This window comes from Corvus cornix, chromosome 5 (assembly GCF_000738735.6).
Source record: "Corvus cornix cornix isolate S_Up_H32 chromosome 5, ASM73873v5, whole genome shotgun sequence".
Classification (NCBI taxonomy): domain Eukaryota; kingdom Metazoa; phylum Chordata; class Aves; order Passeriformes; family Corvidae; genus Corvus; species Corvus cornix.
In genome coordinates, this window is record NC_046335.1 from 53,575,844 (window position 1) to 53,602,961 (window position 27,118).

Genomic DNA, 27,118 nt, shown 5'->3' on the forward strand with positions numbered 1-27,118 from the left:
TTACTTTGCATAGGAAAAGCTAAATTCCGTTGAGAACCAGATTATAAACACCCCAAACTCACAGTACCAGGAGGTTTGTATTTTAGCACTGGTTTTACTGCACATTAGGCAGAAAACATCCACACAGACATGTAAGTAGTGCACCCTGCTCCAGATATAAAGCTGCCTCAACAGTGCATTAGCAATATAATCAATCCATACCTTTCCATGGACCTGTATTGTTGCCCTTCTCTTTCTGTGTTTCGTACTGATTTTGCAGTGTGTAAAGTGAGGTTTACAGTAAAATTTACCTACAAGAGGGAAACATCAGTTATAGGACATGTTATCTATACATATATGGAAAAAATCACTGTTGCCTCTCTAAAAAAAATGAAGCCAGGATAATGAACAGTTGGCAGCAAAAGGAATGGGAAACCTGGCACTGACACTGCTAAACAGCTCTGAATAGGTTTCTTTTACAGATTTGCACAATAGTTCAATAACACAAGGTCATTTATCTACCTCTCAGGTATAACATTAATAAACAGCAAAAAAACAACATCCCATAAATACAAAGTCACAAACCAAAACAAGACATCAAGCAGAAAAAAAAAAGTCAAATAATCAGCTCAAAAAGACGACTTTGCAGATTCTCCAGACCAAAAAAGAACCACTTTGACCTTGAATCTTTAATCCTTTTGCAGAGGGACATCAGGTTAATAAGCGGATCTACTCAAATAATTTGGAAGGGGCAAAGGAATTTTAATTCGGTTTGATAATTCCATTCCAAACTAAAAAAAAAAAAGAAAAAAAGAAGGCTCTAGATGGGATGGAGCACCCAAGATCTGAACCTCCTGTTCTACAGCAGGCTGGAGCCTGGAATAAATTACACTGTGCTTGGCCAGTCCTACTGCTCTCAACTCCTGACCATAACATCTTAAAAGAAATAACCTATATTCCCTGCATCCATGTAAATCTGCCACTACTATGGCTTGTTCTTATAGATCACATTATTTAATGGCCAGTTTTAAATGAGAGATAAGAATAACTCTGTACTATTAGAGAAACCTCACTCCCTCTGCCTCCCCTTACTTTGACCTGTGATTGGACAAAGTGCATTTTGGTCACTCCACTTATTTTCCACTGAGGATTTCTTCATTTAAAGCTCAGGCCTGTCATAACTCAGCTCTTTTGAAAGACTAGGACTGCAAGTACAAGGACTCAAAAGATCAGCACGGACACAAACACCACACTTGGCAGACCTCCTCCTGACCGTGCTACTGGGCCAGATTTTTTCCCCAGTTCCACTAAAAGCACCAATACTTAGACATTTCAAAATACTCTTAAATAGCTCCTACATTACCTTCTTCAACATCAAAGGCATAAATTCCTAGGCGGAGTGTTGTAGAACATATTTCACACTTGAAGCACTCCCTGTGAAAGAAGTGGCCTTCTGCACTCAGCCTCTCCATGACATAGACCCGCTTCTTGCAGAAATAACAAATGTCACTCCCCCCGATAGACATGGGGAACTCTTTTCGCAGAGAACCCTGTTAAAAGATAAAAAGAGAACATAAGGCTGTGGCCCCACACCCAGATATAAATCCTGATGAAGGGGGCAGCTGCTTTAGCTGCTTGAAGCGTCACACGGCACCCTCCAAGCACAATTACAGTAAGCATCAGGCAGCTTTTTTTATTACTTGTTATTGCAATTCTGTAGGTTTATGCAGCAATTAATAAATCTGACATCACGAGGACTTTAAAGGGGTGACTTTCATGCTGGCCTTGCATCCAGGTTCCCTCTGGGAGTTCACCAGCATTTCAGTTACTCAGGTCCAAGAGCAGCACCATCCCCGAGTGCTCCCTCGTCACCCTGCACCGCCCTGGGTCAGGGACTCGTGTCTCTCTCAGGAGGTGAAGGCACACTTCACCAGCCTCAAACAGATTTGCATCTGGAGCCAAGCAAACAGATGCCCTGAAGACTCAGTTCAGACACACTCTGGAGGAAAATGCAGGCTTGTGCTTTAAGGTCCAGGAGGAAAAGCAGACAGTCTTCAACGCTGCTGTCTGAAGCACCCTTCCCATCGCCACAGATGTGCCTCCCCTCTCAGCCGTGCTCCTCCTGAGACTACAGCCCAAGCTGGGGCTTGGTTAGCTTTAAAAATCAGTTTGTTTCCTACCACAGACATTCAGAACACTTTTAACACATTCAAAATATAATCCATATTAACAATGTGAAACTATTCTGAAAGTTTGTTGAAATTAGGCTGACAATTAACGTTCTTTAATTGTCACAAACCTCATCCCCTCTTAGATATACATGCAAAGGGTACAGAAAAGTGAACTAGGAATTGATTAGATGCCACTGGACTTCCCTTTTCTTATCAGAGGCAGGTATGAGGATGTTACTTTGCATTACTGTATTATGGTTGGTACAGATGAGCATGCTGTGTCAGCCACATCCACCACCACCTCCCTCCCCTTCCACCATCCCTGCTGCCACAGGAGAGGTACCACACGTGGGATGGAGGAGGAAAAGTCCAAGGCACATTCAAACAGCAGCACAGAGTCCACACAACTCATCTTTCATTTGCGAGCAGAAGGTGGCCTTGGAATCATTTTTAATGTTAAGTAGAACTCACAATTGTCATTGCCACGTTGTCCTGGGCTTAAAAGTTGAGAGCTATTCCAGATCTGCCATTAGCAGTCCGTTTTGCTCTGATGGATCATTTTAGAGCATCAATCTTTCCAACCAACCAACCATGCAAATGGAAAACCACACAGATGTGTTCTTAAAAACAAGGTGTTAATAGATCAGATAGTTACAACGAAGCTGAAACAACTGAGTTTAGTGCTGGCTGGTAAGTAAAGTGTCATCATCACAACACAACACCTTACTTAGCTTCCCAATACCTGACAGCTCTGAGCAGTGGAGGCAGCAGATGGAGAGTCAGGAATGGGGCAAGAACCTGCAGCTCTGTCCAGAGACCGCTTCTGAATTCAACACAGAACAGTGTCAGAGTTGAGAAACAGCCCTCTTCAAAAGGAGGCACGGTGATTCAGCACTTTTGTGTTAAAAATAACTGCATAAGCATGCACAAAACTTTCTTTAGAAGCCACCCTGAGTAATAATTGTCTTCTGTTACTAATTCTACAGTAATTACATTTAATAAAAGCCTCCTGAAGTTTTAATTCACACAGTCAAGTAATAAAAATATGAATAGAAGATGTGGTGAGCAACATTTCCATCAGCATATTGTGCCAATGCGTACTTGACTCTTTAGTAAGTGTTAGACTAAGACCCTTCATAAGGCTTCAAGTGCTCCACAACTGGGGTCTTAAGCGAGGATGGCATTCTGGGAACACCACTCTTAAGTGAAGTTACTGTTTCTTTGTGGGTTTAGTCTTACCAGTTCAAGCTGTGGCTTGGGCCTGTGATCATTCACATACAGATTTACAAGAACTTCAGCCACAGCTCCAATTGCACATGAGACCTTTCCTACAGTCGTCTAACCAGGAAAGGGGAGAAGATGAAGAATAGAAGGAAGAGCTTTAGTTACCCTTGAAAGAGAATTTAAAGACAAAAAAGGACAAGAATGATTTGGACACGTGCAAACATCGATAAAGGGAGGCAGGAGAAAGAGCAGAAGGCAGGTCCAACAGAGCACAAGCACGTTCATGCGTGACCAGCATGGTCCAGGTGGGGCCACAGAAAGCTTCTGTGCAGCCCACATACTTTTCCCTGAGGCTGATGGAGAAATTCCTGATGGGAGCAAATGCTTCTCCTCAAGGCCTCCTGCTATGTTCATGAAAGGCTGAGCTGGGAGCTACTGCCTGGCTATCTGAGCTGGACATTCTGACATTAAAAAAACCCTATTGTTCACTTCAGCTTCTCTGGGACTTGGTTATTACATTTCAGAACAGGAGTGGGATTGAGCTCCACATTAACTCTCCACAAACTGTGACATTTCAGGGAACATTCTAGGAAAATGTGCGAGCCAAGTCCCACACAGAAATGTTTTGTTGATGCTCACAGGGCAACCATTCGTCCTCTCCCCAGTGACTCATTGTAATTCCAGGGAAAACTGAAGAAACTACACTCATGAGAGGGAAACATCTCCTTTAACCAGCTTCATCACACTGCTGCAGTCATGAAAGGCTGCTTTTAACCAAATTTATCAATCTGGCCTGCAAAGACACAGCAGTTGCTTAGGCTGTGGCTCCAAAAGCACAGTAGACAGACTGATAGTCATCAGCATGACCCATTCTTCCCTGCCAAAACACGTGCCTGGGCACTGGAAAAGGGGAAGGATGTGTGTGCAGGAGTGTGCGAGTGGTAGCAGGTAGGTAGGTAACTCTGGTCCTGAAAAAAAGACAGTAAACACTTCACAGATTTACAGAAATATTTTCTACCCTAAATCAAATTTCCTGTAGTGATTTAGATTTTTGCTTTCTAGTCAATGTAAGATCCCACAACCCCTCTGGTAGCAAATGCAGCCAGGGTCATCCTGGTCTGGCCAGGGATCTGGTACTCTGCTTCTGAAGCCAGGGCATTGTTTTTCCCGGGAGGATAAATACATGATATCATATCTTACACTCCATTTGCCTCTCACAGAGCCCAAATCTTAAGGAAGTCCCCCTCTTCTCAGTGAAATGATTTCTCTACTGCCACCACACCAAGTCCTGCTAATTGAAAGGTTTTAAAATACCAGAAAGTTACCATGAAGAAGGGAGAAAAATATAAATGCAACGGTATTTTCAGTACTTTAAAACTATTTTAAAGCATTTTCTATCAAGTTTAAAAACACCTATAATGCACTGTGGGTGGGTTTTCAAAAATTAATATGGATAAAAAAAATTCAAGGGAACATGTCCAACCCTTTACTGCTCCCTTTATCTTTTGGGAATTATCTCATAATTAACTTGATATCCAGGCAGGTACAAAATATACATGTTAAGAATACAAAGGCCTTTTAAGGAACAAGTTTCTGTACTGTTTGGTTTTGTTTAACATAAAAAGACTTTAAAATATTATTCAATATCTGGACAACTTGTGGGTAACCACTGCGAAGGAAAATGCTAATTACATACCACAATGCTGTCCTAAGTGGTACACCAAATTATAAACCAATACAAGAAGTGCTACTTGCTGCTACAGGAAAACTACATTCCTTCCATTTGTTTAAGAACATGGAACAAAAAAATTTTCCTCCCCAAATTCTGCACCTCTGAATATGCTGAGCAATCTCTAGGCCACGTACAAGTTCTTGTCCACAAGCTCCAAGGTAAAAGAAAGTGTTCAAATTCAGGTGAAGCAGAAAGTTTTCCTTGAACTAGATAAATGCTGGAGCAGTCAGTTAAATAACAAGGCTGTGCATAAAGTGCAAGCAGCTGAATTTCAGGAAAAGTATCCTTGAGCCCAAACTACACCTTGAAATTAATCAGGTTGCCTGATTGCTGTTCTCCACCCATTGGAACAATCTATGTCAACATTAAAGCAGTCAAAACAAGAAAATTGCATGTTTATACATACTTCAAAAATGTTATTAAAAGGAAATGTTCCTGTAATGAATGTGAATTCACATTCCAAGTAAAAGCAAATGGGATTTCAATTTAATTTAGTGTCAATGCCCTCAAAACCATGCTTTAACTTTTGGTCAGCCCTGAACTGGTCAAGAGATGCTCGTTGTACATCCCCTCCAACAGAACTATTCTGTTGTGTCCTGTTCAAGTGCCACTCAATCACCAACAAGAAATAATCCGGGCAGGATGAGGCTCCACCAGGGCAGCCCCAAGGGCAGCTGGCACCCTCAGAGACATGCAGAGAATGTCCTTACAGCCCCTGAGGCTACTGCTGTACGTGAAGTCACACACACAGCTTTGCCATGCTGAGGTCACTGTCTGCATGGAACAGGCCACTGCTCACAGTTCAGGCAGGTTTATGCCAGCAGCTTTAAAGCCTTTATGAACAGGAATCTTAAAGAGTTACCTTACATGGCAAATTTCAGAGAACAACCAGAAAACACTTAAAAATCCCAGGTGTTGGCGATTTACTCAGACTGCTGACCTGTCAGTGGCACGCTGCTTTTCAGCAGGTTGATCAGGGTGGCTATTCTGTATTTCCTTGTGCTATTATTCAGAACTGCAGAGCCAGCCAAGTAAACCTCAGTAGCATTCTCATAAAACAAAGGAAACATGCTCTCTGTCTCCAAAAGCATACAATGCTTTCCCTTTGTTCTTTCATATCCTTAATGATTTTCCTGGTCTTATTTTGCTTTGAGGGTGATTTATTTACTTTTGGTACAACCTGCTACGTCTATTTTCCCTCTGAGATAAACAACATTTGAGTAATAAGTTACTGTGTGTAGGAAACACCCAAGCCCTGCTTACTGCTGGTAATTAAGAGTCACGTCACTGAAGGAAAGTAGTTGGTCCAAACTCTGCAGGGAGCACACTGATTGCAGGAACTTCTCAGTTCTTACGACACACTGTGTGGATTCACTCATGCAAAGCTCAGATGAACAGTGTTTTATGAAGGTCAATCCAACCTCAAGCAAAAACAGGAATAACCAAAGCCCAGCCTGTAATCGAACATAGGCTGAGTCACAATTCTAGCTATGTGAATTTTGACAGCTGATTGAAGCTAGAAGGTACTTTTGATTATTACTGGCATATTGCACATAAAAGGCAATTCTTAATAAGTTGTAATGACTGCATGGCCTGAAAGAAACAATACAGTCCCACAGTCTTCTTTTCAAGTGTTCCTTTCAGGACTTACACTTAATAGCAAGTGTCTGTAATTAGACAGTATGATTTCATAGCCACCCTTTTCAATAACTGTGTCACCAAAACTAATACTGTTTCAATGAAAACTCAACAGGTGCAACGGATCATCATGTCTGGTAACAACCTCAGAACTCACCTGAAATTAAAATGACAGCACTAGCTATTTAAAACCATGGGAGGGTGCTGATATTTATAGGTCTTATACCATGAAGCCTTACAGAACTCAAAACACTTCTATTACCTTCTGGTTTTCTGCTGGGGAAAAAGCAGAAACACTGACAGCAACACACAGGAGCTCTTCCTGTTGGGTTATCAATCCAAAACACGTTCTGATACTGAAGTCTAGTCTTACCTAGTGATAATTCTAAAAACAGAGACTAGAAATACACATTCTGAGACCTATAACCCCCCTCAAGATAACACAGACACAGGCAATTCCTGGTACACATTCACCGCAGAGAGGTCCAAACGTATTGTTGAATTATCATGCACAGCACTTGAAAATGCACACTGCATCTGAAATACTGCTGGATTTTTATTTATATAGCACTGCACATTTAGTCAGTGTTTTATAGAGTAGGATAAAATTTTCACATTCTGAAAAGTGTGCAATCGATAAGGATAACACACAGGGACAACAATTTGACCATGAAAGGGCATGGACAGATTCTATTAGCACAGCTGTCCCACACAGAAGGAGTAAAAGATCACCTGATCATTACCAGACCTGCTGTTTAAAAGTTCTCCAAAATGCCACACAAAATGCACCATATGTACACCTATGAAACACATACAGTGTACAAGAGGCCCTGAGCTGTACAACCTATGGAGCTGTGTATGCAGGCATCAAGATGCTCATGCATGTAGATCTGCCAAAGCGTAAATGCAGTCCTACTTAACCAGCCAAATATTTACCCAGTGAGATGAACATGTATTTACTGTGCTGGTGACAGAACTAGATTTTCTTGCTTCAGCTGTGCTGCATTCTGCCAGTATCTCTAGAGAGAGCACTTTTCAACTGAAGTAAACTCAGCCTAAGTGAAACCAAGTCACAGCAAACTATTAGTTTACTGTTGTTTAAATACAACAGTAAACTAATAAAGGCTGTCCGAGCACTTAAAACAAAATGCAGGTTTTAAAATATCCAAAAAAAAAAAAAAAGAAAGATTGCACAGGACAAAGGCTTTCCAAGAAAAGATGTTAAAATCCCAATGAAATTACTGCTCACAGAGTTTCCATATGATTAAAAGCCTAGTTCTCATATTCTAAAGGGCTTTTCAGATAGCTTGGGTTTGGGGTGGGTTTTTTTTTTTTATTCTCTTTGCAGAGTCACAATAGCTCTCCAAATCAAATGAGCATCAGCCCCCAGTCTTTTGGAAACCATGACTTAGCTTAAAACCCATCACATGCATTACCTCTTAGGTCATAAAAAGTAAGAGGTAAATCCAGGCAAAAGAATTATTTGGAAACTGAAGGGAATTAGGGGATTACTGCAGCAAGGCACCTGCTGAGTTTGCAGTGTCCTTGAAGGGCCATGTACATTGCATTTCCCTGGGGATTGAGAGCCAGGCAGTCATTTCAACACAGCCCATTAACATCAGCCTAAGTAGGAAGAACTGAGTATCTCTGACTCAAGTGTCATCTCTTTCATTCAGAATATGCATGTTTCCTTTCCATAAGGTCTGCTGTTACAAAGAACTGAATTCTAGCTGTTAGTATGCAGAAGCAAGTTTAAAGTACACATCATTGACCAACCAACAATAAAATGTCTGTACTGGTAAGTGCTCATACAATTCTAAGACATCTTCTGGTTAAAATAACCATTATTGTGCAGGTTTTCCCCTGCAGACGAGACAGATATTCTTAAGGAAAGAAACACAAATGCCACCCAAGAACAACTAACCAACCCCACAGCATCCTGTTTGCTTTATAGTGTGAAGCTTTCTTCAGCATGCCTGTGGTATTATCTAACAGCAGACCATTTAAAATAAGCAGCAACAAAGAGTGTTCAGAATTGAAGTAAAAAAATGTTAACTATTTGCATTGCTCTTCAGCTTTTACCTGAGCCATTTCTGATGACGACAATTTCTCTTACAAACATGCAGAACTAACAACAGTAAACAAAGTTAAGTTTGATTTAAACGTGAATTACAACCTATACAAGAGGTCTGCTGGCAGCACCTTCCATCCAAGCCATTTCTCAAGCAGCTTGAGTACAAGTTTGGGTTTTACATGAAAAATCTCTTTATAATAGAGTACCTGTTGAGAAGAAACAGCAGAGGAAGCTGAACCAACAGATGATGAAGCAGCAACAGCTGAATGATGAGGTGGAGAGCAAGAGGGAGTTGGGGGCTGAGAATAGGATAAGCCTTTAGTAGGTAGCTTATTCTGTATAGAGCAGAAACAGGAGAGTTATCCAAGAGACAGTGACATCAACACAGGTTAAGTTCACAATCAGGCATCAAAAAAACCAGGAAGGTAACAATGACACAGTTCTACCCCTCTCTCTACTTGTGCACAGTAAGGAACCATGGAAATCATCATGGCATCTTCATGGTAAATGATATTATTGTACTGATTTTTTAATAGAAATATTCACAGTGCACAGTAAGATAGTGCTGGGAGAAAGCATAATGAAATCCAGGAAAAACCAGAGTGCGCCAAGTACCACTGCTCACCAGCTGATTAGGAACTGTGAGCCAGCAGTGTGTGCTTAAGCACAAGACAGTTTATTTGAACACACTTCTCTCCAGCCAAAGCACTCTGATTAGCTTTGTGATTCAGACTGTTCTACCTCAATTAAATTATGCAATAATATTTAAACAACGCTTTTTACTAGTTTCAGTGGAATCCACGTTACTTTTCAGATCCACACAGAATGAAAGGAAAGTTAAAACCAAAACCACTGAAATTTTTTTCCCTTCATGAATTCTTATACGTCTTCCAATTCAGCAGTTCTTCAGGTGCAAAACTTAAAATTCACCTTCGGAAACTCCATGTATCCAAACATTGAGGCGAGATGTGCTGCTTTCTCTTTAATGTTCTTTTTATGGAATTCCCTATTTGCTATGGTCTGAGCTCTTTTCTGCAGTGACAGCCAGGGAAGGACAGCCAAGAAAAGAGAGAGAGAGATTTCAGTTAAAACCACATCCATCAACACAGCATAGAGGTTTGTAGAAAGACTTCTTACTGTCTTAATACAACCTACAGTCAACAGAGAAAAAGCCACCAAAAACAGTACACAGAATATCACAGGCAGTTAAGAGACAGAAAGGAAAAGAATTTGCTTGTCACCTGTTTCAGTTTTTCCTCCAGGTGCTGAAGACGCTCAAGCACTCCAGAAAGTACAAATGCAGCAGAACAGGCAGATGCGAGATTTTCAGAGGTTTCTGACAGACTGGGCTGGGGATCTGTTTTTTGCACAGTCTTTGCTCTCCTGGCCATATGATCAGAACCATTTAAAGACTGTTTGGGTTCCCTGACCTCGTGTTCACTCCTAGCTACCACCTGAAACTGGGAAACACTGGAAGTGAAAAAAACTCTGCTTTCTGCACTCCCATGCAGCATATGCAGCTTTTAAGGATGCTTCCGAAAGCGCGGCACAGTCATGCACATAACTAGAAGTAAAATGTTCTCACAACACTCTTTGCACACTATCTACTGCACCTCTGGTGCTTGTGCACATGCACTGAAATAAATCACAACTTATGCAGGCCTTGACATCCTTCCCTAGGTTTGTGAGTTTTTGTGAATAACCTCAGACAGCATCAGTGCAGAAGAACTACATCTCCTTCTAGGGCTTAGAGAAAAGGTTTTGGGTTGGTTTTTTTTAGCATCACATCTGCCCAAAACTAAGCTTATAATCAAATTATATGTATGAGGATTTCAGCAGTATTTCTTGCCATAGTTCTAGATCTAGTCTGACACAAGTCAAGATATACCCTATTTCAGATTTAAGGCATTTTCTGAGGAGTTCAGAACACATATCTGAATTTGAGTTTTCATATAAAAGAGCTTCTGACCTGCAGATTTCCACATGCAATACAGATCTCATTTCACTGCAGACTGCTCTTGAAATGCCACTACAGGATGTTTACTTCGATTTAAAACTCTGATGTAAAGTGAATATCAATACTGTTTGAGATGAGATTGCTTTCATTGAAAATACTAAGAGAAAAATTTAGATTACGTCTTCAAAAAATTTTCCCCATATATGTGATGCTGCAAAAGAGCTTTCAGCAGAAATTCTTATCACAAGTTCTGCTTACAGAAATAAAACACCTGGGCATCAATATCAGCTTTTCAATGCTCAAGATTTTCTCTTAGACATTTTTGCCAGGTTTCTGTCTTAGCCTTATCATTACAATAGCCCAAAGCATCGAGTACATGCACAAATTTTCAGGTACTGCTGTAGTTTTCTCACATGTTCAGTGTAGCTGTGTAATTACATTTATACAATTTGAAGCCTAGATGTGATAACATAGAAATCAACACTTATGTTTTCAGGGCATTTCCACACTTTCAGAGAGTTTTCTCATCTGGAGAAGCAGGCGTAAAACAGCCTTAAACTTTTAATGTGCTTTTCACAATTCTCAGCTCAATGTGTCTGTGAACTCTGCAGACCCCATCCAAACATGGCTTTGTATACTGTGTAGCTCTGCAATGACAGTGAGTTCCCAGCAGTAAGAGAAATGCTGTGCTTGCCAGGTGTTACCCATTTTGAGCTTCCTACCTGCCTTTTTGGTTGAGGTGGAAGAAGGCTCGGATCCAAGGGTTTAGCAAAGCGAGGATTAACAGGAGGCTCAGAAGAGAGCAGGGCTGGTCTATCTGTTAGCTCCTTGTAAAGCATTTTTAAAATTGCAAAGACAGAGTGAAGGAAAAAAAAAAAGGAAGACAGTAAATAGGATTCAAAGAGTTTTTGAGGCAGAAAGAAATAAAAGCTGCTTTTAAAGACACAACTATGAAGCTTAACAACACGTTCTGCAGATTTTTGCCACCCACCCATTTTATTAGCAACTTCTACCATCAAATATATCCTTGAAGTTGAACACGTTCAGTATTCTTTAAAAGAATTTTTCATCAAAATAGCTTCCTTCAGCATGGCCAAGGAAATCTCTGGCCACTTATACCACACAGAAAGCTCAGAGCATTGAAAGGAACCAGGTAGTGTGCAAACAACTTTGGTTCAAGGACAGAGAAAGTCACTGGACATCTATAAAGCCTACACTACTGGAGGACCTAAATATTTAAATAAACAAATGGATACAAGGAAAAAGAATTAAGCCACCATCTTTGTCAAAACATCAACACCTCGCTCATCTCCTTCCTTCAGATCTTTCAGGTGACAGATCCAAACTCTACTGATTCAAACTATTTCTGGCTGAAGTGTGATTTTTAGCTTCTCATCCCTACCTTTGCAGCATGGGATTGTTTTTAAAACACCTCTAGTCACACTAAAAACAAACCATGAAAACACTGCACAATGCACAAGTGCGTTCCACTCTGCCTAGTTTTGCAATGGAAATGGCAGCCAGACGTTCTCTTGCAAAAGATTAGGTTCCCTTTTAATGCTTCCTAGATTTTCCACAAAGAAAGAGTCCACAGGATATGCAGTGTCCTTTATTTGAAGAATATAGGCAACAACAGGCCTTCTTGCAATACTGCGTGCAGCCAGCTTAGACTTCCAAATAACACAAATTCTACAGGCTGACTTACATGACATTTCTAGACACTATAACACACAATAATACATCATATTTATACACATTAGTCAATCTATATGAGTTGTATTTGTTCACCAAGAATTGAGAGAAATACTTTTAATTTGCATGAAGTATTAAAAAAGGCAGCCCATTTGAACACCTAACAAATCCCTTTCTTCCCTTGGAAATCTGCATCACTTTCACAAGGAGGGACTACAGTTTAATTCCAGAGATGACTTTCATGTTCATCCATGACCTACCTGTCTCCGCAAAATTGTATTTGAAGAGTTCTCTTCAAACTTTGCCAACAGCTGAGTTGCCATTGATTTCACTTTGTTCTGGTTCGTTCCTTCTCTGCCATCACTCTGTTCTTTCCCAGCATTTGTCCCTTGGCTTGGAAAACCCGAAGTCTGCAAGGAAACAACAAACTGTGTTTTTCTTAGGTTTCCTACAACACTCATGAAGAGAGAGGAGGAGAGAGATAACATCCTTATCAGCAAAGGGTGAAAGGAAATACAGTCTACAGTATACCAAAAATGACATGTTTAGCATGCAAAAGTCACCAAAAATATTTTCTTGGGTCCCAGAGTACAGTAAAAGGGAACATTAATCAGTGCTGCTATTCATAAAACAGAGTCACAAAGGTAACTAATCAGAGAAGGGATAGAAACCAAGCTGCAATGTAAACTCTTCAAATTAAAAATTGTCTAAATAGCTGAGTTAGGAAAAGGAAAAAAAACCCAATACCTTAAATGTTCTTGTTTCAGAACAAAAACTAGTGTAATTCAGTTAATGCTCTACTCCCTACCAAATGATTTCAACTAATTTAGCTCTTCTTTAGTGCATGCCACAGTAAATTCAAGGTTTTAGGGGAGAGGCTTTTTGTTCCTGCCAAGCTCCAAAGGCCCCCCAGTTCCCACTGCTTCCTCAGCTCTGGTGCCCATCAAGGAGCTGGACACAGGTGGGCACCACTGAACACCGACCTCCTCGAAGACACCGAAGAGTCCTTTCCGACGCCTTTTGTTCGTCTCATTTTCTTCCGTTTTCCCTTCAGCCTGAAAGGGCAAAGCCAAAACAAGTTCCTTGGATTACTGCAGCAGCTTCCAAGTTTACCCCAGCAGCTCCTCCCAGGATAACAAGTTCCATCACCAGCCAGGTGAGGTCTGGCCTGTGCTCAACCAGGCACACACAGGTGAGCAGTGCCAGCATAAGGGGTCTCGCTGCCCCGCCAGACCCCCCAGCTCAGCAGGATTGCTCCTCATGGCTGGTGTCAGGTCAGTAAAGGCTGTCCCATAGCCCCTGGCTGTCCCAGAGCTCTCACTGGACCCTAATGGGTGAGAACACATGCTTGTACACTTTGCTGAACACAAGCCTTACAACTCGGGTGTTTATCGTTCCCTCTTTCAGTACTGGAGAGTTTATAATTCATAAAGCACTAACACATCCTTGGAGAAAAAGGTTTTACAGCATCAGTTATTCTGTGAATTTTCAGCTAGACTGCACTGTTTTCCAGAGAAGTAACAAAATCCAGAAGTAACAAAACCCCTCACTCTTTCACTATAACCCCCAAATCTCTCTTAACCCAGCTATCTGCACGCAGATCATGAATTCACAGCACAGTCATACTTCCTTTTTGGAGCAATTACTGACTGTCTTAAAGGTCTGTCTCCCTTCTAAGTTTCACCTCCCTGATTATGGCTGAACATTACAATACTTAAGCAACCAAACTGCTTCTTTTGTGCTCGAACTATGCACATATTTCATTATTTTACTCAACTAGACATTACACAAATCAATAATATTTCATACTCAGTCTGCACAAACTTGAAGAACAGTCAATGCTTGGAAATTTTTATCACTTCTTATAACATTCAGTCGTGAAGATTTCATACAGTGATAATTTATGAACAACAAACTACATTCGAATTATTTGCATTTGCCCATGCTGTAACTCAGTGCCTGCTCAGTCAACTTAAAAAAACCCAAAAAGGAATAAAGAGAGAAAGATCAAAGAATGCAGGCTTCCTTTTTACATATAGACTGTTTGCAATAAATCATTATGCAGTGAGTACGAGTAATCCCAAACAACTTCTGGGCAAACACCAAAAGAATCAGATGACAATATTTTGATTACTTTGTCTGCTTTGCTACACTGTCTTTCAAGCAGCAGCTCAGTATAACCCAGCTCTGCACCACCTATAGTCTTCAGTCTACCCAGAAAGGGTGAACACAGCAGCACAATGTATTCTGCATAATAGCCTGTGCCACATAAAAGCAGAATTTGCCTGAGTGAATGCAGCAAGCAAGATGCTGCCTTTCAGAAACCTGCCATAAAGGACTCTCAGTAACATGCTGACAAAGAAGTGAAAGACAAAGCAATTTAATTGCTGAGCAGGACTCCAAAAGGACTGCACCCCGTATTGTGTAAACACCTCCATTCATTTATTAGTCTGGAGCACAGGAAATCTCAGTTCCTCTCCAGCCGGGCTGACACTCAGAGGAGAATGGAAAACATGATCCAGCTCAGCACAGGCTGCCAGAACAGCTACAGCCAAACCAGCTCCAGGCCCCGCTTCCTGGTCTCTCACAGCCTGTGCCCAGATAAGGATCCCTCCTCCCCCCAAATCAAAGGACAAACTACAAGCCATGGAAAGTTCAGTTAGCAACACTCTGTGCCCTCCTAAAGCCTGGATAGAACATTTAATAGATATACACCTGGATAATGCTCAGCACCACTTTTTGCAGGGGAAAGAACCGTAAAACTGAAGCCACAGCCAAACTCTGAACTCAAGCAGGTGCTTTACAAGGAGCTTCATTTCCCAGCTAGATGGTTGTGGCAGTCCCAAGGCTGTCCTAACCCAAGCACCCTAACCCCATGTTGCTTGGTTTCACACCCTATCCATGACAGAGCCGCAAAACCTCACACAGAATGCCTTGTTTCCCAAGCTGATTGGGGAAATACCACTTCCACTTCTCATTTCCAACGAGCCCCTGTAGTGTGAAACCAGAGGGGCCCTTCAAACAAATCACCTCGTGCTTTCATGTACTGCCAAGAACTACAGCTCCTGCTAGGACAGGAGGCTTATTTCATGACAGGAGGTTAATCAGAGGCTGTATGGCTTTGTAATGGAAAGCTCTCCCCACTGCTAAAAGTCTATTTACTTCTGCAAACAACTCATTGAAAAACAACACTGTGGTCATGATAAAGATTTTTTTTCTAAAGAAGTCACCCACAAGAAAAAGCAAAGTTTATTTTGCCTGTTTGGTTTCTCACTGCTTGACTATCTGGGAACCATGTCACTTGGTTTCGTGTATATGTGGGTGGCAGGGAAAAATAATTTCCTAACAAGGATATATGAAGTTACTGGACAATTGACTGTCCCCAGGTTTTGAGAAAGTGTTTGTGGATGGAAAATATTCAAGACAAAAGTCAGCACAGGAAGTATCTGGAAATTCTGGAGTAATTCTTCAGGTGAAAAAAGAAATCACATTTTTACAAGACAAGAGAGCAACAAATTTAAAAAGCAGTATATTAAAATACTGAGAAATGCAGTAGATGTGTACATGTGTTAACTCAGGCCTCTGTAAAGCTTCAAGGTTCTGAAGTCTTTAATCATAGCATGTATGGGCATAGATTTTTTTATAAGATAGGGACATAATGGGGCCTGTCAGTAAGTTTTCATTAATAAGTGACCAAGAGAGAAAAGTATACAGGCATGACTAAGAGATTGTTATCCCAGAGCTGCTGATCAATCTGCCCACTGTTTGTTACCATTACAGGACTCTTCTGTAAGAGCTGGAAAGCTTTCCTTCAGAACCTTGACAGCATCCACAAACCATGCAAATCACTGCTTTTTTGAAAAAGCAGCACTACCTCCCAATCAATAAACAGTCTAGCCCAGGATGATTATTTGAACTGGTATATAATAGAATGGCTGTATATTTAAATCCAGGAATACAGAGCTACAGGAATCTTTTTCTTACAGGTAGAAATAGCCCAGAAAATTATAGCAGTGTATATATAAACCCCTTATTTCTGAGCCTGAAAGTTTATTTTCATCTTTCCAAAAAAAAAAAAAAATCAGAGGGCAAGTCTTCCTCACAACTTACCTTTGGTACTCGTTTTCTTGGTAGAGTTAAATTGATATAGTTATTAAAGATGAAATTCGATGATTTTGCTGAACCAAGATCATTATTTTCTCCATTTTGCTTCTCAGCAGCATCTGTCCAAAAAACAACTGCTTAGGATATTTACTTAGATTTGGTTTTAAATTATTTTGACTAACCCAAAGCTTTCCAGTCGAGTGCTGGCAGCAATTATATATAAGAAGCACAGGCAAATAAAAGTAAATACATAGAATGTAGGGTGACTTTTTTAAAAAAAGAAAGATTAAAACTCAAGCATGAATGTGCTGTGTGCAGTCATCCCTACCAGGAAATCACACCAACAACTTGATACACAACCTTCATGATGTCAAGCAGCAGTTATCCAGCTGCTCCTGTTCCCTGAAACCACCAAGGACCCACAAAACCTTGGTCTTCAATCAAGTTTTTCCCCCTTTCCTTTGTTAAGCCCAAGGTAACTCTTGCAGACAGGCATGCCAGAAAGGCTCAGCTGGGAAAGGACTCTTGGCTCCGGAGCAGTGCTCGTCAGCAGCCTGGATGAAGTGCTTCCCAAACCTGCAGGGACTGGGCGTGCCTTACCCACTGCCTGCAGAGGGGTGCCCCGGAACAGCTCGTAGAACTTGGACAGGTACAGGACCATGCTGAGCTTGTCGGGCTCCCCGGCCGAGCCCAGCTCCTGGCCCGTGGTCACAGGGGGGATCCCGAACTCCTGCTCGGCCACGTCGAACGCCAGCTGGTTGTTCTTGACCACGTCCTCTTCGTTCAGCGCGTCGAAGTCGCTGCGGGCACAACACGGGGGCATCGTTTGTTCTCTGTCCCTTTGGGAACACACAGCGCTCGCCTGCCCGTGGCAGAGGGGCAGGGCAGCACCAGGAATGAGGGCACAGGCACCTCCCCAGGTCAAAGCTATAGAGTCCACACAATGCCAAAGGTACGAGCTCACACAAATCCCATTATGAGAAATACTGGCTTTGCCAGAAATGTAATTTAAAAGCTTTTTCACTGAACTGGATCTTGACACAGTCCCACAAAAAAAGATCCTCTAATTTATGGAGAAATGCAATTCTTCCTCAGAAGCGCTAAGAAACCTTTTCCTTCTCCAAATACAGCTGAACTACTACAGACTTCATCCATTAGGAACGGATTACTTAGGTTCAATTAGTTCTATAAATCATCAAAGCCAGGAGGACTAAATTTAGGATAGCACTCTATGGAAGCAGCATGTTACATGTGCGTGTGCACGCACATGCACAGGCACCACCTTTCCTTTTTTAAGGTGTTTACACACACAGTTTGAGCAGGGACCTCCTGTCCAGGTCATAACCGAATTTAGCAGTGCACTAAACAAGTACATCACACATCTGGAACTCTGTTATCCACTCTCTAATCCCTTTTTCTATGGGACCTATTCTAAGACTCTGATCTTTTGAACAGCTTCCAAAATTCATGATTAAAATAAACATGTGAATAAATTACAAAGCTCCAGGGAGGGTAGTTTCTTTCTCCTCACAACGGAATGTGAGTTTTTGATTCTCCAAAGAATTTCTTCTCTCACCCACCCACTGCCCATTTCTGGAGCTGGGGGCTGGCCCTGGCAGCCACCTCTCTTGCCTGCCTGGCTTTTATCTGGCCAAGTCCTACAGCAGGCTCACTGGATACAAAAAGCCAACAAAACCCAAACACAATGTTAATTAAACAGCAGGAGGTCTGTTAGCTCAGGAAGATAAATTTATCAACTTTGTAGAGAGCAGGGTAGAGAACACGTTTTCCACAGGCAGCAAAGATTACTCTGCTTTCTACACCCTTTCCCCAAAAAACATCCATAATTCTAATTGTTTTAAACTAACCCAAGGCAAAAAAAAAAATATCCTACTCTTAAAATCTCAGTTCCTCCTCTGGCAAAACTGTACAAACAAGCACCCTAGGTACTGCTCCCATTTTTTCCAATTTATCACACCTCATAAAAGAGCTCAGTCATTCCTTTCGTTTATCCACAATAAAGGGAGGTTGACAGTAATCCATGTGTGACTCCTAAAGCTCTGTAGGAAGACAAGAGAATGCACCCACTGCATTTTGGAGACAGGTGAGGAGAGAGAGTCACCCCACTGACTGCACCCAGCAGTGCTGGCAATTGCCATTTCCTGACACTGTTACACACTGACCCCCTTGTATCTAAGGGACATTACAAAATATTCAGATGCATGAAGTTTGGTCATGCAGCACTAGGGCCCCAGAAGCACTGCTAAAAGGGGAATGCTGGCTTACACTCAGTCCCTAGGGCAGTTAATTTTCAAGGGCCAGCCCTTGTTGTGCCCACGTGAAAGGGCTCTGCGCTCTCCTGGACAGAGAGCTGTGCAAAACCTCCACCTCCATGGTCACACAGAATCACAGATTCACAGAATGAACTAGGCTGGAAAAGACCTTTAAGATCATCTAGTCCAACCTCTGACCTAACACCTCCTCATCAACTAAACCACGGCACCGAGTGACACATCCAGTCTTTTTAAACACGTTCAGGCACGGTGACTCCACCACCTCCCTGGGCAGACGATTCCAGCACGCAATACTTTTTCAGTGAAGAATTTTTTTCTGACGTCTAACCTAAATTTCCCTTGGCACAGCTTAAGACTGTGTCCTCTTGTTCTGTCAGTTGTTGGCTGGGAGAAGAGACCAACCCCAACCTGGCCACAACCACCTTCCGGGAAGTTGGAGAGAGGCAGTTGTCCAGCACTTCCCTACTTGAATGTCACAGCAACCAGTTCAACACATGGAGGATGGCTCACTCCAGGTTCACCCAGTATTTCTGTAACACATGACTGGGCCTTATGGCTGTGGTTTCAAAAGGACACTGAAAACCTGTCTCCAGGGATCCAGGAACACAGCTCTACACATTCCCCTGGCACTGCAGATTTCATTTGAAATAGACACATGACTCCCACAAACATGATCAGTCATAGGGTTCAAAGCCTTCCTAGCTCCTTGAAAGCATTTATATTTCATTTTAAATGGTATGCAAGGACATAAAGAAGAAACAAAGCAAAACCAACCCCACCCTCTCCACCCCTCAAACCCAGCCATGGTGTGCACCTCCTTGCAGAAAGCAGCCATAGAAGGGGACTGTGGAGTGTCAGGGTTGTTGTGGCTGGTCTTACACTACACTTTGGTAAATGCCTCACCCAACACGCTCCACAGATGTCACTTACATGAGGTCAGGCCTGAAGCGATGGATGATTGCACACAGAGCGAGGCCACTTTTCCAGGAGGTGGTCAGGTCAGTGACATTAACATTTCGGTATCCCTCTGTCTGCTTCTGGCACCATGTCAAAAGCTTGTTAGGCCGAATATCTGACTCTGCAGAAACAGGAGAGCAAACATTTCAGTCAGTTTTTGCATGCCCAGAAGGCCACAAATGTCTCCACAGCAAACAGGAGACGCCACTTACCTTGTCTTGTGAGATTCACTGATCTTCTAATGGAGCTCACTCTTGCAAGAGGACACTGCTGTAGCTCATTGGTAACATATAATTGTCTCACCTACAAGGAAAAGCAATTACCAGCATAACGTCAGACAAAAAAACCAGTTCTGATTCCAGGTTAACTTTATCAGCAGCTGGTTCTAAATTAAGGAGTCTCCTGAAGATTTTGTTTACACACTCCTCACAGCTCTATTTATCCTAGACAAAAAAAGAACTGATTTCACAAGCAAGCCTTTTAAGTACTGACCTGGTGAGGTCGAACACAGCTTGAGTTCAAGTTCGGGTATCTTGTTCCCGGGTCAATGGTGTACTGGTCAAAGTTCTTATTAATATTTTCAGGGGTTGTCTGAGGCAAGAGTCGATAAATGCTCTCTCTTACAGAGGAAAAAGATGCAAGAATTATGTATTAAAATAAATATTTATTATATAAAGAGGTTGGGGGCTTTTTGCAGCTGCCTGAACCTCATTTTGGTTCTGCCAGGACAAGTGTTACAGACTAAATGCATAATGCATCCATCCCATTTTTTATCCCCACTCAACAGAAGGATGCCAGACAGAAAAAGGACAGCAAAACAGACACTTAGAGCTTATGGCCGTATTTTCCTGAGGCAGGAAGTGAGCAAGAAAAAGAAGGAAGAAAAAAAAAAAGGAGGTTACATCATCCAGTCATCTGGTTTTGCTTTAACATCCACTCAAGGAGTAACTTCTTTACCACATAACAGCACTAAATCCTGTCATCCTGCAATTCCTATAACCACCACAGCTTTTTTTACTATGCTGTTCAATTTTCCATTTGGGACTAGGCCGTGTTTGAGTCATCCCACAGGCTTCTATCTTAAAACTTCTCAAAGTGCTGTAGTTAGTAAAGCTCCTGCTTGCATTACCACAACCATGACTATTCCTATTACATATCTGCCCCAGAACAGCCTGGGCAGCTGTAGCAGAGCAGGGTGGCTGCCAGCAGGACCAGAGTCAGCAACTTCAACCATCAGACCATGGTGACACCAGGACTGCTGCTGTACTTAACAACAGATTTTTTGCTCCAGTCAAAAAAAGCTTCTGGTGCAGCAATATAACAATTCTCCTTTGCCACATTTTATCAGCCTAAAGAGAGCACCACTAAGCCAAACTGCAGAGTTAAAATCACAGAGACCAACTTTGAAAGCTGTTAGTGTTGAAGAATTTATTTAGAGTCCTTTCAGGATTTTTTTTTATTTTTATGATAAAAAACCAGGTGTTGAGATGGTTGGAGGTTTGTTTTTTTGATACAAGGTCTCTTTGGTTTATTTCCTTAAGGATCACATTTAATTAAGTGATACAAATCAGTGATTTAAACCCTAGTAATATTTCTCCTGATAGCATTCTGAAATCCACTGCCTTCCACCACTGCTGTGGCTCTCTGAAACACTGGAAATGCTGGAGACCAAAGCAGCACTCACCGTTCGGCCAGGATCTCTAACGGGGGCTTCCCCTGAGCCCAGCTCCGCACCATCCACGCAGTATCAAAGGCAGCCAAGAAGCCTCTTGCACAGCCAGTACCCATTGGCCAGAAGGGCTGTAAGAAGCATTTACACTTTAACTCCTTGTATTTCTTAACTTCTTATTACAAAGGTAATTTTCAATGCGAATTTGGAGTCTAGGATTTCATACTGTCTTGGAAAAATAGCCCAGAAAGAGTCAAAATGCAACACAGGCAACACTTGCAGGTTTGAAATGTGTCTCTCCTCTAAGTCTTAGGTAAGGAAAAAAGATTACTTCTTTCAGTTTTTCCTTTTTTTTAACTTCTATATTTAAAAACAAATTTCTTAGCCTCAAAAGGTAAAGGCCGAGAAAAAAAAAAAAGCCTCAAGATTTATTCAAGGAAAAAAAGGAGAAAAAAAAAGGTGCCCTTCTCATCTAAATTTGCTTTGGAGTGTTTTTTTCAAATGCCTCAAGCTGCCAGCACGAGATGAAAAAAAAAAAAAAAAAAGTTGCAGAATACAGTTTTCACTCCAGGAAGAAAAAAAGGGAACATACTAGGGCAAAGAGACTGCAATAATAATTTGGATCAAGTTTTTGTCTATGATGGAATTCAGGAAAACTATGCCATGCACCCAAGCTGAGGACACAGAGCTCACAGTTTTCAGACAGAAACACAACTTGCATAAAGCAAAATGGGATCTCAGCCAGAGGCTGCCAGCCAAGCATTAGCTATGACAAACTATGGCATAAAAAAAAGAGAAAGGAATAAAAGAAAAAAAAAAAGTCTATTCCAAAGAAGGTACCACTGTTTCAGGAGATATAGAAGAGGACATTTTATACTGGAGGGTAGACTGAATGGTTGGATAAAGGAAATAAAATTAAAAAATTAAAAATACTACTTGTGAGGCATTCCAAAATATACCTCAAGCAAACTATCTCCAACGAGAGCCACCAGGAGCTGATGTCTGTGCCTCTCTCTCACCAGCGCAGCGTTTTCAGATGCATACATGGAAGTAAAATCAAACATTGCTACATCTGGTTGGCCATAGTGATTAATTGCAAAATCCAAGGAAGGCAGCTGGTAGTTGGTTGCAAAGTCAGCAGCTTCTCTGGCATAGGACAGCAAATTGCTCTGGTTCACGTTTTCCCCACAGAGCAGCAGCTCAGTATCAATGGAGTCCTGCAAGGAGAAAAGGATGTGGGATGAGACACTCCACTATCCTCTCTGAATTGGAACACTGAGTCTCACAGCACAACTGGGAGCCATACAGCAACAAGAAACAAGCAACACTTGTCATCTCCTCCAAAAAGCCAATGCACAAACACAGGTACCACCCCAAGCAGGAACTGTCCTTGCCGACACTGAACAAGCAGCTTTCTTTGCAACAGAAGATTATAGCTTCTCCCAGTTCCTTCATTATGTGTTACCTTCAGGATATTACTTCCCTCACATCAAAAAATGTTATCAACATCACTGCAACGCTTTTCTGCACACGTGCACCCCCATGTCTGAAACGACAGACGTGGTTACTGATGCTGTAACATGTGGGGCTCAGCCTCAAGGCTTGACTCGACACCTCAGTAACACCACCACATACAAATTTGGATCGCAGCAGCTTTTCTGTTGCTCCCTTTTGGGTTGGGGTTTTTTTTTGGCCAGAGTGGTGAAGGACCCTGCCTTTACAGGTCATCCTACTTAAAGCCAGTGGTTATTAATAAGGCAGGTTCTATTTCCAGCCTAATCGTGGATGAGACCCCTAATCACAGATGATACCACAGAACCGCTATTAGCCCAGTTGTTCCAGACAGACTGGGGTGGTTTTTTTTTTTCCACTCAGACCTGAGTAGGTCAGGAAAACAGCTCTGATGAGCCACAGCTGCTGCTCCTCTGCTCCAAACCCCATACATCCCCTAGGACTGCCCCCACCTACATACACCAGCCCCACAACCCCAGGGCCCACCACCCACTCCCCCCCAAGGGATTCTGCCCTTCCTCTCTTGCCCTGGCTGGTCATGGACAGCAGCTCTGCCCTGGGAGCCCCTGGCCTCCAAAAGGGCAGGGAATCACAGCACTGAGCTAAGTGGTCCCATCAGAAAGCCAAGAGGCCTTCTGAAAGTTCCCCACAAGTACTTCCTTCAGGAAATTACACTTGGCTGTTTTGGCACTGTCTTACTTTGCAAGAAAAATTGACCTCTCTAGGGTTTCCAGGAAGGGAAATTTAAGCGGTGCCATAACACTTTCTAGAAACAAAAGAAAAGAAACCCCTACATTTTACAGAAGAAGAAAAAAGAAAAAAAGAGAAAAATACCTCAAAATCCCAAGTACCCCTGAAAGTTCAGGCCATCAAGTTTATAGCCTTCTTCTATCATGTTTCACCCACTTTAGAGAATTTGCAATTTAGCCTAGGGTAGGTTTTTATGCTTCCTTATTTTTTTCCTGATAAAACTGGACATAGCTGTGCTAAGTTCACCCTTAAATAATTGAGGTTTTTACTTACTGGTGTCATGATCCCACCACGTATTTCCAAGGTGAGTCAAGATCCCACTTCAGCCAGTTTCAGAACTGATAAATTTAGGAAGTATTGTTTTCAGTTCTCTATAGAAACTTTGAGCTGACTGAAAGCAAATTCTAAAAATATCAAAGTAAGATCCAAGTGACCTGAGCTTGAATGAAGTGATTAAGTGTGCAGACACCCTCTTTACCATGCAACAACATTTATGCAGATGTTCACACTTATTCTGCACCAAGTAAATAAAATAGGGTTTAACCAGCATTTTTACATACGTTAATAATCACTCCTTTGTCCAGAAGACTCTGCTTTTTTGCTGTCATCACAAAATAATGGGTGCTGTCTTTATAGTAAACAATATTCTCCAGGTCAATCCCTGAAAAGAGATATACATTTGTTACCAAGTGCAGTGCCATGTCTGGGTCATTTACTAACAACATGTGATTGATCCTGACAGGTGCCTTTCCTTCTTGGGATGCACTCACTTTCCCAGCTGGGAGGAAGGATTAGTGGGCAAAATGCTATGGAACAAAACAAGAGAGGAGATTGGTCTCACCCAACAAGAGCTTTTCTCAGCACAGTTTAAAGTTATTCAGCATTCTTCCAGGGACCCAGTTAACTCAGCATTAACAGTTTCTGAGGTAGAACTGGGTGCCAAGGCAACAAAGTGTTTTTCGGGTTGCTAGGGCTCTGGCATTGGGTCTAACCAGGGGGTTTGGTTTCAATTGTAACAGTAATTTAAAAAGAATCAGCTGTAAATCAAGAATAGAATTGATTGTACTGACAGTGAACACAACTGTTCTGAAACGCCTTTCCATTAAGATGTACTTCACAGTTTATGTTTTTAGCATTTGTGGCAGATTCTAGTTCTTCTCAGTTTATCAGCTCCACACATCAAAAAGCAAGAATAAACTCCTCCCAGAAGGGCACAGACTTTTTCAAAGGGTTTAAGCTGTTCAGCATGTGAACAGATAGAAACAAAACAAATCACATCTTAAGGGAAAACCTCTGGGCCCTTAAAATGCTCTTCCAAATTTGTTCAACATAGCAGACATTTTTGCAGCTGAGAAAAATTTAAACATTAAAACAAGCCATGATGTGGCAACACCCAAGCTAAAAAAATATCCCACTGTACCATAAATGGATACCTCTATCTGCAAGCTTCTGACATCAACAGCATTTTATCACTTGGAAATTTTTTATACAGATTATTCAAAACTGATGTTACCAGCAACAAGCAGGTGGCCTGGCACATAAAGAGCTCCTCTCCTGCCTCTTGTATTTGGTAGTGGAAAAAATGAGGATGCACCCACCCGTTTCCTCTTTGAGGTCCTGGAAGAACTTCTGATTGAAGATGAAAGCAACCCCACTAATTTCTTCTACCTTGGCTTCTGCAGTTGTATTTCTGTTTATAAAATTGGCAGTGATTGCTATAGCCAGCTTTCCACGAAATTCCTTCCTCCTGAAGCCTGGTGAGCAAAGAAAAGAATGAAAACCACTGGAAACTTCAGACTGGACTTCCAGGAAGGGTCAGCTCAAGGCAGCTCAGTATCTTTCCTACACTTCACCAAACAGCACATCATCAGTAGATTCTACCATTACTTCAAAATTCCCTTGAATGTAAAGAGTCTTTTCTGCCCATTTTCAGCTGCAAAACTGGAGCTGTGCTGCATTCAAGATAAAGTCTCATAAAAAAAAAATGGTTGGGTGGGGAACTAAGGGAAGAAGTTAAGGAAAAATTATGACTAAAGAAAAACATGGAAATTTTTTGGGACATGTCTGGGAATAGAACAGATCAAATTCAGTGGAGGGAGACATTTTTAACATGCTAAATGGCAAATTAGATACTTGTTATATAGGCAGTAAACAGCTCATGAAAAAAGACACAAGAGATCAGCAGTCAAAAGCAGCAGAGAATGATGTGAAAAATAGAAACCTCTGCAGGAGTGCTTAGGTGCACACACTACCAGCTAATCAGATTTTTCAAAGATATTCGGGGTTGAAAAATATTCAGTGGCTTAACTGTTATATTCCCAAGGTGAGACTGACTGAGAAGCTCTTTGCTCTATCCTTGCTTCCACTTTTCACAGAAAAAAGCCCACTAAGCCACAATCTTGCAATCACACATTGAAGTTTTTCCATCTGTATGTTCCCCTCATCCGTAATTAAATTATGAAGTAGGACAGAGGATCCTTAGAGTATTTTTAGCCCATTGCAGATGACTTCAGAGAATATGTGTATTTTATAACAAGAAATAAATTGGTTATGAATTTTTGTCTCTGTGCTTCTTGATATGCTCTCCTTATTTCACTGGCAAAGATTTGATATGACAACACCAGCTTCTGTACATATCTTCAGTGCACCAAATACTTCCCTAGAACCTGGTATGATGGTAAACACTAACCTCTCGATGGAGTCTGCAGGTGAAGTAAGAATAATTAGGTTTTGCTGGTACCTGACTATTTAAACAGTCTTTTATGGGGGACAGCTCAACAACAATGTAGGGAAATTTCCAGTACAGCATTGTAAGGTATTAACTGTAAGTGCATTGTGGTTGGCAGATAAAAAAATCAGCAGACAAACTACGAAGCTAATAAAAAAAAAGGACGAAGTGTACCTAGTGAACGGAAACTAACATGGATATAATTAGAGTTAAAAGGGAAATACATCATTAAGTAACAGGTTTGTTGGTGTGATGCAGGAGCAGCTTAGCCAGGGTCTCTCTAAGAACCACAGCTCAGATGGTCTGAATTCTCAGCAGTGACTCAAGCTCAGGAAACATTTACCCCCTTCTCCTCCCACACACCTTAGAGCTATTTATTATCTTCTGCTATTGTTTTTAAAGGAATTACTTCTGAAGCTCATTCTCATTTACAAAGAAGCAATGCCTATGTTGCCTTCATCAAATACCTGGCAGCCACCTTTTGGTCATTAGTTCAAGCACACAGCGCAAATGCACAGCACAGCAGCACAGGCCATGCAATTCCTGACACCTATCTTGTCAGCCTCCTTCAAGTTAAATCATCATGTAATTCCTTAACCCTGAAGCAAGCTCAATGGCACCATGATGCACTCTGTAG

The 27,118-nt window shown here is 41.6% G+C and overlaps 1 protein-coding gene across 7 annotated transcripts in view; it reads right to left on the minus strand.

Moving 5' to 3' along the window:
- Nucleotides 1–27,118, minus strand: part of MICAL2 (microtubule associated monooxygenase, calponin and LIM domain containing 2) — a 118,983-nt gene that overhangs the window by 48,747 nt on the left and 43,118 nt on the right. For 4 of the 7 annotated variants that reach the window (XR_005601945.1, XM_039552134.1, XM_039552138.1 and 1 more), the window contains exons 6-24: nucleotides 25,352–25,507; nucleotides 24,314–24,414; nucleotides 22,451–22,708; nucleotides 21,507–21,622; nucleotides 20,315–20,441; nucleotides 20,035–20,125; nucleotides 19,796–19,943; nucleotides 17,172–17,371; nucleotides 16,578–16,690; nucleotides 13,451–13,522; nucleotides 12,728–12,877; nucleotides 11,498–11,602; nucleotides 10,060–10,278; nucleotides 9,749–9,850; nucleotides 9,025–9,153; nucleotides 3,390–3,488; nucleotides 2,893–2,973; nucleotides 1,343–1,529; nucleotides 202–290 (exon numbers count right to left, since the gene is read on the minus strand). Coding sequence is in view for 6 of the 7 variants with exons in the window: in XM_039552134.1 (XP_039408068.1) it covers nucleotides 202–290; nucleotides 1,343–1,529; nucleotides 2,893–2,973; nucleotides 3,390–3,488; nucleotides 9,025–9,153; nucleotides 9,749–9,850; nucleotides 10,060–10,278; nucleotides 11,498–11,602; nucleotides 12,728–12,877; nucleotides 13,451–13,522; nucleotides 16,578–16,690; nucleotides 17,172–17,371; nucleotides 19,796–19,943; nucleotides 20,035–20,125; nucleotides 20,315–20,441; nucleotides 21,507–21,622; nucleotides 22,451–22,708; nucleotides 24,314–24,414; nucleotides 25,352–25,507 (2,543 nt within the window). In the remaining variant the exon portion in view is untranslated. Of the gene's footprint in view, nucleotides 1–201; nucleotides 291–1,342; nucleotides 1,530–2,892; nucleotides 2,974–3,389; nucleotides 3,489–9,024; nucleotides 9,154–9,748; nucleotides 9,851–10,059; nucleotides 11,603–12,727; nucleotides 12,878–13,450; nucleotides 13,523–16,577; nucleotides 16,691–17,171; nucleotides 17,372–19,795; nucleotides 19,944–20,034; nucleotides 20,126–20,314; nucleotides 20,442–21,506; nucleotides 21,623–22,450; nucleotides 22,709–24,313; nucleotides 24,415–25,351; nucleotides 25,508–27,118 lie in introns of those variants that run through there. The other 3 variants (XM_039552135.1, XM_039552136.1, XM_039552139.1) reach the window with 3 other exon arrangements.